Source organism: Pongo abelii, chromosome 4, assembly GCF_028885655.2.
Source record: "Pongo abelii isolate AG06213 chromosome 4, NHGRI_mPonAbe1-v2.0_pri, whole genome shotgun sequence".
Lineage (NCBI taxonomy): Eukaryota > Metazoa > Chordata > Mammalia > Primates > Hominidae > Pongo > Pongo abelii.
The window spans coordinates 147,832,499-147,840,536 of record NC_071989.2 but is presented as its reverse complement, the minus strand read 5'-3'; the positions used below and the strand labels follow the sequence as shown (position 1 = coordinate 147,840,536).

The following is an 8,038-nucleotide window of genomic DNA, read 5'->3' as shown; positions in this document are numbered from 1 at the left end:
CTTTTCTTTTGAGAGAGAGTCTCGCTCTTGTTGCCCAGGCTGGAGTGCAGTGGCCTAATCTCTGCTCACTGCAACTTCCGCCTCTCAGGTTCCAGCGATTCTCCTGCCTCAGCCTCCCAAGTAGCTAAGATTACAAGCGCCCACCACCACGCCTGGCTAATTTTTGTTTTCAGTAGAGATGGGGTTTCGCCATGTTGCTCAGGCTGGTCTCGAACTCCTGACCTCAAGTGATCCACCCATCTCGGCCTCCCAAAGCGCTGGGATTACAGGCGTGAGTCACTGTGCCAGGCCCGCAATTACTTTTGCACCTACCTAATATCATCCCCACAACCGCCTACTGGGCAGAAACCAGCAGGCTCTCTTGGAGAAGTCACAGGCGTGGCCGTTTCCTGCAAAGAGCCAAACCCCCATTCCTCTGTGCCCCACCTCTCCCACCAAGTGCTTTATAAAAACAGCTCTTGTTACCGGAAATAACTGTTCATTTTTCACTCCTCCCTCCTAGGCCACACTTTTCAGAAAAACAATCTGCATCCTGGAAACCAGAAGAAAAATATGAGACGGGGAATCATCGTGTGATGTGTGTGCTGCCTTTGGCTGAGTGTGTGGAGTCCTGCTCAGGTGTTGGGTACAGTGTGTTTGATCATGGTGGCTTGAGGGGAACCTGCTGTTCAGAGCTGTGACTGTGGTGAGTGTTTCTAAACACGCTTGGTTTGGGGGTAGCAAAGGGCAATGGAATGGAGGCTTTCTCAAACCTCACCCCTGACCCCAGGACTCAGGCTCAGCTCATCAGGGCTTTGAGGGGAGGTTCCTACCTCCCTTCCTGAGGAACAGGAAATACCCTCCTTCCCAGCACCAGTAAAGCTGCGGTTTGGAGAAATGCCAGGGCTAGAGTGTTGCGGAGAAACCAATCATTGTTAACATCTCATTTTCAGGCTGCACTCAGAGAAGCTGCCCTTGGCTGCTGGTAGCGCTGGGCCTTCTCTCCTCCTCATCATCCAGAGCAGCCAGTGTCCGGGAGGCAGAAGGTAGGCTCAAGATCAGCCTGGCAGAACGCCAAACCTAGGGCCCCTGGCACTCAGAGGCGAGGGAGTGCCTGCTGGCTGCCCTGTCCCCACTCCCTGAGCTCTGTTTTCCACTTTGTTGACTAAGGTCCTCCCTGGGGTGGGTTCCGGGGACAGGGGAACCCAGGTCCCCAAGGGTTCTTGGTTGGGTAGGGCTGCACAGGACAGCTTCAAGTCTGGGTCTGGGATAGTTGCTGCCTTCTTTCTTCGCCACACCTGTGGTCTCCCTGAGTCTTGGTGGGGTGTGCGTGTGCAGGCCCTGCTCTGTTTTCAGCAAACCTCGCCGAGACAGGAGCTTTGGGGTGACTTACTCCCAGCCTGTCTCCTAGAGGTGTCTCTAAAGAGCAGCCTCTGGGAGTGGCTGGGCACCAGGGAAAGGGGAACTGGGAGGAAGTGCCCAGCCAGAGCCTCAGTCCCAGAAGGGCAGGAGGGCAAGGGGAGAATGGTCATGGATTTCTTGGTGCCCACAGATGCCCCACTCCAGCCTGCATCCATCCATCCCGTGTCCCAGGGGTCACGGGGCCCAGAAAGCAGCCTTGGTTCTGCTGAGTGCCTGCCTGGTGACCCTTTGGGGGCTAGGAGAGCCGCCAGAGCACACTCTCCAGTGCCTGGTGCTCCACCTAGCCTCCCTGCAGCTGGGACTGCTGTTAAACGGGGTCTGCAGCCTGGCCGAGGAGCTGCGCCACATCCACTCCAGGTGACTCACTGCAGTACCCATGGTGATGGGGTATCCAACATGTGTCACTCCCTTGATGCCTAGCCTTGCCCCTCCTTGAACCTGTCTGGCTGAGCTGGGCTTGGGGCTGGGGTCTGGCTGTCACTCACAGGTACCGGGGCAGCTACTGGAGGACTGTGCGGGCCTGCCTGGGCTGCCCCCTCCGCCGTGGGGCCCTGTTGCTGCTATCCAGCTATTTCTACTACTCCCTCCCAAATGCGGTCAGCGTGCCCTTCACTTGGATGCTTGCCCTCCTGGGCCTCTCGCAGGCACTGAACATCCTCCTGGGCCTCAAGGTATGACACAGGGGGAGGTAGAAGCTCTGGCCAAGTGGAGGCTGTGGCTGGTGTGACCTGCCCCGAGCTGAGTACTGGGAGTGGGACTGGTTTAAAGGTTGGAGTCCAGGGAGTAGAACCTATAATGTCCTGGAACAGTGGATTTGGCAAAGGAGGGATCAAGTCAGGAGCATGTTGGGAAGCCTTGGAGGAGGAGGAAGTTTCTCTGGGTGTCCTTGATGGAGGCCCCCCAGCCCCATCCTGCCATCCACAGGGACTGGCCCCAGCTGAGATCTCTGCAGTCTGTGAAAAAGGGAATTTCAACGTGGCCCATGGGCTGGCATGGTCATATTACATTGGATATCTGCGGCTGATCCTGCCAGGTGGGCCATCCTCTCTGCCCCCATTTCTTGATCTACAAAACAGACACTAAGACACACAGCCTCTTGTGTTTCTAAACACACAGAACTCACTATACTTTTCAAAGCATTTTCATATCTACCAAATCCTTTAATCCCAAGGCATGAAGGATGTTACTATGATGCCTAGTTTGCAGAAAGGAATATGGGGCTTAGAGCCATTAAGTGACTTGCCCAAGGTCACTTGTGAATTCTTTTTTTTTTTTTTGAGAAGGAATCTCCTTCTGTTGCCCAGGCTAGAGTACAGTGGTACCATCTCAGCTCACTGCAACCTCCTCCTCCCAAGTTCAAGTGATTATCCTGGCTCGGGCTCCTGAGTAGCCGGGATTATAGGCACCCACCACCATGCCAGGCTAATTTTTGTATTTTTAGTAGAGATAGGGTTTCACCGTATTGGCCAGGCTGGTCTCGAACTCCTGACCTCAAGTGATCTGCCTGCCTCAGCCTCCCAAAGTGCTGGGATTACAGGCATGAGCCCAGCTGTAAATTCTTTCAGTAAATATTTGCTGCATGCTGTGTGCTCTCATGTGCATTTTCTAATTCACACCCTGTGAGGAAGGAATAATCTTCATTCCTGTTTTATTTTATTTATATATTTTTAAAAATAAGAGGGTTTTGCTATGTTACCCAGCCTGGTCTCAACTCCTGGGCTCAAGCAATCCCCCTGCCTTGGCCTCCCAAAGTGCCGAGATAACAAGCAGGAGCCACCATGCCCATACCTATTTTAGATTTTTTTTTTTTTTTTGAGACAAAGTCTCACTCTGTTGCCCAGACTGGAGTGCAGTGGTACAATCTCGGCTCACTGCAACCTCTGCCTCCTGGGTTCAAGTGATTCTCCTGCTTCAGCCTCCCAAGTAGCTGGAATTACAGGTGCCTGCCACCATGCCTGGCTATTTTTTTTTTTTTTTTTTTTTGTATTTTTAGTAGAGACAGGGTTTCACCATGTTGCCCAGGCTGGTCTTGAATTCTTGACCTCAAGTAATCCACCCACCTTGGCCTCCCAAAGTGCTGGGATTACAGACGTGAGCCACTGCACCAGCCTTAGATTTTTTTTTTTTTTTTAAGATGGAGTTTCACTCTTTCACCTGGGCTGGAGTAAAGTGGCACAATCTGGGCTCACTGCAACTTCTGCTTCCCAGGTTCCAGTGATTCTCCTGCCTCAGCCTCCCAGGTAGCTGGGATTTTAGGTGCCTGCCACCACACCCAGCTAATTTTTGTATTTTCAGTACAGATGAGGTTTCACCATGTTGGGTAGGCTAGTCTCAAACTCCTGACCTCAGGTGATCCACCCGCCATGGCCTCCCAAAGTGCTAGAATTATAGGCATGAGCCACTGTGCCTGGCCTTTTTTTTTTAAGTGCAGTTCTGAGACATCAAGTGATTTATCTGACATCACATAGCTTAGAGAGAGGAGGAGAAAGGATTTGAACCCAGGTTTGTCCAGAGCCTGGACCCTAGACCACTGCACTGTGGACCCTGTGTTTTTTGTTGTTGTTGTTGTTGTTTTGAGATGAAGTGTCTTTCTGTTGCCCAGGCTGGAGTACAGTGGCAACAAGATCTCAGCTCACTGCAACCTCTGCCTCCCAGGTTCAAGTGATTCTCCTGCCTGAGCCTCTTGAATAGCTAGGATTACAGGCACGTGCCACCATGCCTGGCTAATTTTTGTATTTTTAGTAGAGACATGGTTTCACCATGTTGCCCAGGCTAGTCTCAAACTCCTGACCTCAAATGATCCACCTGCCTCAGCCTCCCAAAGTGCTGGATTACAGGCGTGAGCCACTGTGCCTGGCCTAAGCCTGTGTGTTTTATTCTTCTGACTTGCAGGCTAAAGTGGCAGCTCTTCCATATCTCATTGCTATCTCCTAGGGCTTCTGCTAGGAGACTGATCTGGGGCTAGAGGTCTCCCTCTGTGCACATGAAAATGCTGGAAATGTCACCTCCCAGGGCTCTGCCTGCCTCTCAGCCCTGAAAGCCATGGTGGAAAGGGGTGGGGCTGACATAGACATCTGAGGAAAGACGTGAGGGAGGGTAAAGGGTGGTGCAGTAAGAGGAGGGGTGGGGAGGGCTTTTGGAGGCGCTGCCCCTCCTGGCCTCCTGTACAATGACAGTGCACTGGACTCTCCATTCTCTGGCACCCACACACTGCGGGGGCCAATGACCTGGGTCTCACTCCTGAATCAGGTGGGAGATAGGGTTAGCAGGAATGACTTCTTGGGCTTCCCTGCCTCAGGGATCCAGGCCCGGATTCGAACTTACAATCAGCATTACAACAACCTGCTATGGGGTGCAGTGAGCCAGCGGCTGTATATTCTCCTCCCATTGGACTGTGGGGTGCCTGATAACCTGAGTATGGCTGATCCCAACATTCGCTTCCTGGATAAACTGCCCCAGCAGACCGCTGACCGTGCTGGCATCAAGGATCGGGTTTACAGCAACAGCATCTATGAACTTCTGGAGAACGGGCAGCGGGTAAGTGTGCAGGGGAGTGGGGGTCCCTGGGGAGGGGTCAGGACCCCAGAACCCTGGGCCCTAGCCAAGCACTGATGAAAATTCACTGCCCTTCTCTGAGCTGTAGTGTCCCTAGCTGGTCCCAGGTCTGGGCAGGATTCAGCTCTGAATGATAATGATGAGTAACATTTATTGAGCACTTACTACAAGCTGGATGCTATTCTGGGTGTGTCATCTGATCACCTCATTGAATTCTCACCACCACCCTATGGGGTAGGGACTGTTAGCATTCCCACTTTACAGAGGAGGACACTGAGGCTCAGAGACACCATAGGAAAGTGGATGATTTAAACTTGACTGTACCATGCTCTTGACCATAAAGCTGCCCCAGACGAAGGCTGTGAGAACATCGGAAGGACTCAAGTGGGTGCAGGGGAACCCAGACCAGAGTTAAACCCAGAGCCCAGCCCCAGACCTGATTCCCAGCTGGAGCAGTTGACAGCCTCGGGTCTTGCCCTAGGATCTTAGGAGAAGGATCTGTGAAGGGTAAATTTAGCCCAGCCCTGTCCCTGATTTCAGAGTTGGGCATCAGAAGCAAAGGCAGGCCAGACAGCATAGACCCCATTAGGGTGGCCACCTCCCAGGACTCTATCATTACAGGCTGAGGGAATGGGGCCTCAGCCCGTGGCATTGGGGGCCACAGCCTGGACTGGACCCTCCATTCTCCATCCGCCTGGCCCCTGGCTTAGTCTGGTCTTCCTCTTACCTCCTCTAGGCAGGCACCTGTGTCCTGGAGTACGCCACCCCCTTGCAGACTTTGTTTGCCATGTCACAATACGGTCAAGCTGGCTTTAGCCGGGAGGATAGGCTTGAGCAGGCCAAACTCTTCTGCCGGACACTTGAGGACATCCTGGCAGATGCCCCTGAGTGTCGGAACAACTGCCGCCTCATTGCCTACCAGGGTGAGGGGTTGATAGGGTGAGGGGTTGATAGGCTGGAGGGCAGGAGGAGTCAGGGGTCCCAGGATCTCCCAAAGAGTCAGAAGGGGCTATGGAGCACCACGTCCTGGGCCTGTTCTTCCTTCCCTGGGAGAAGCCCCCTCTTCCCAGCACACCAGATTGCTTTTTTAGGTCTTTGACTGTAATCCCTCAGGGGAGCCTGAAGAGGTGGGTTCTAGGGGCCCCTCACTTCATCTAGGATTCCAGAGGAAACAGAAGAGTCCCAGGCCAGTATGTACTGGGCACAGGAGACTGGGGCTGCAGCCTTGGCTCTACTACTCCCTTACTGTGTGACCTCGGGCAGGTTTCTGCTCCTCTCTGAGCATCAGCTTTAAAAGTAAGAGGGTGGAATTTCATTCTCGCTGAAATCGCCTTTTTTTTTTTTTTTTTTTTTGAGACGGAGTCTCACTCTGTTGCCCAGGCTGGAGTGAAGCGGCTCAATCTCGGGTCACTGCAACCTCCACCTCCCGGGTCCAAGCGATTCTCTTGCCTCAGCCTCCCAAGTAGCTGGGACTACAGGCGCCTGCCACCATGCCCGGCTAATTTTTGTATTTTTAGTAGAGACGGGGTTTCACCGTATTGGCCAGGCTGGTCTCGAATTCCTGACCTCGTGATCCACCTGCCTCGGCCTCCCAAAGTGCTGGGATTACAGGCATGAGCCACTGTGCCAGGCCTGAACCACTTCTACCTCCAGGATTCCATGAAACTCTAGTCCCAGTGGCTGGGGGGTGGGTAGGAAGAGGGGGTAGGGAGGGTTAGGGGATCTTCCCAGCAAGTCCTCTAGGTGTGTTCGAGTGGGAATGTGTAAGATCCTCACTCCTCTCTCCCCTATCTCCCTGTTCCAGAACCTGCAGATGACAGCAGCTTCTCGCTGTCCCAGGAGGTTCTCCGGCACCTGCGGCAGGAGGAAAAGGAAGAGGTTACTGTGGGCAGCTTGAAGACCTCAGCGGTGCCCAGTACCTCCATGATGTCCCAAGAGCCTGAGCTCCTCATCAGCGGAATGGAAAAGCCCCTCCCTCTCCACACGGATTTCTCCTGAGACCCAGGGTCACCAGGCCAGAGCCTCCAGTGGTCTCCAAGCCTCTGGACTGGGGGCTTTCTTCAGTGGCTGAATGTCCAGCAGAGCTATTTCCTTCCATAGGGGGCCTTGCAGGGAAGGGTCCAGGACTTGACATCTTAAGATGAGTCCTGTCCCCTTGGGCCAGTCGTTTCCCCTCTCTGAGCCTCAGTGTCTTCAACCTGTGAAATGGGATCATAATCACTGCCTTACCTCCCTCACGGTTGTTGTGAGGACTGAGTGTGTGGAAGTTTTTCATAAACTTTGGATGCTAGGTACTTAGTGGGTGTGCCAGGTGTCTTTCATGGGGCCTTCCAGACCCACTCCCCACCCTTCTCCCCTTCCTCTGCCCGGGGACGCTGAACTCTCTCGATGGTATCAACAGGCTCCCTTGCCCTCTGGCTCCTGGTCATGTTCCATTACTGGGGAGCCCCAGCAGAAGAATGGAGGGGAGGAGGAGGCTGAGTTTGGGGTAGTGAATCCCCCGGCTCCCACCCTGCAGCATCAAGGTTGCTGTGGACTCTCCTGCCGGGCGACTCTTGCGTAATCATGACTATCTCTAGGATTCTGGCACCACTTCCTTCCCTGGCCCCTTAAGCCTAGCTGTGTATCGGCACCCCCACCCCACTAGAGTACTCCCTCTCACTTGCGGTTTCCTTATACTCCACCCCTTTCTCAACGGTCCATTTTTAAAGCACATCTCAGATTACCCAATGTGAGTGTGTCATCTTTTTCCTGCTGGACTCTGACCGATATAACAGATGGGAATTACTGTCCCTAATGTCCAAACCTGCCTGCACATGTATGCCTCCCTGCACCCCTCCTCATCCTGGTACAGGGCAGCAGGGTGCTAGGTGTCATTTACCATCTGGACAGAGCCTACCAGTTGGGCTGAGGGCACCTGTCCTTTCAGTGCCTTTCTCTTCAGTGAGAGGCTTGGGGAGCAGGGACCATAGGCTGGCCTGAGCCAGCACACAGATGATGCCATGAGGGAACACAGCTGTGTCCTGGGCAAGGGGCCACTCAAAGAAGCAGGTGTCATTATAGGTGCCAGATGAGAGAGCCT

General features: G+C 53.7%; 1 protein-coding gene across 2 annotated transcripts; it reads left to right on the top strand.

The window, feature by feature from the left end:
* Nucleotides 1–453: 453 nt before the first annotated feature.
* STING1 (stimulator of interferon response cGAMP interactor 1) lies at nucleotides 454–7,681 on the top strand. 2 transcript variants are annotated; one of them, XM_002815952.4, is made up of 8 exons: nucleotides 454–685; nucleotides 933–1,025; nucleotides 1,532–1,758; nucleotides 1,889–2,072; nucleotides 2,326–2,434; nucleotides 4,700–4,938; nucleotides 5,693–5,879; nucleotides 6,761–7,681. In XM_002815952.4, the coding sequence occupies exons 3-8, from the start codon at nucleotides 1,532–1,534 to the stop codon at nucleotides 6,952–6,954; spliced, it is 1,140 nt and encodes a 379-aa protein (XP_002815998.1). In that variant the 5' UTR covers nucleotides 454–685; nucleotides 933–1,025; the 3' UTR covers nucleotides 6,955–7,681. The 2 variants fall into 2 exon arrangements, with proteins under 2 accessions (XP_002815998.1, XP_063580569.1); XM_063724499.1 differs by lacking the exon at nucleotides 1,532–1,758 and having other exon boundaries at nucleotides 462–685.
* The last annotated feature ends 357 nt before the right edge of the window (nucleotides 7,682–8,038 follow it).

Coding starts and splice junctions, on each gene's coding strand:
- STING1 (XM_002815952.4), top strand. CDS start 1,532: ATGCCCCACTCCAGCCTGCATCCATCCATCCCGTGTCCCAGGGGTCAC. Junction 2,073..2,325: donor ACATCCTCCTGGGCCTCAAG/GTATGACACAGG, acceptor TGCCATCCACAG/GGACTGGCCCCAGCTGAGAT. Junction 4,939..5,692: donor TTCTGGAGAACGGGCAGCGG/GTAAGTGTGCAG, acceptor TACCTCCTCTAG/GCAGGCACCTGTGTCCTGGA.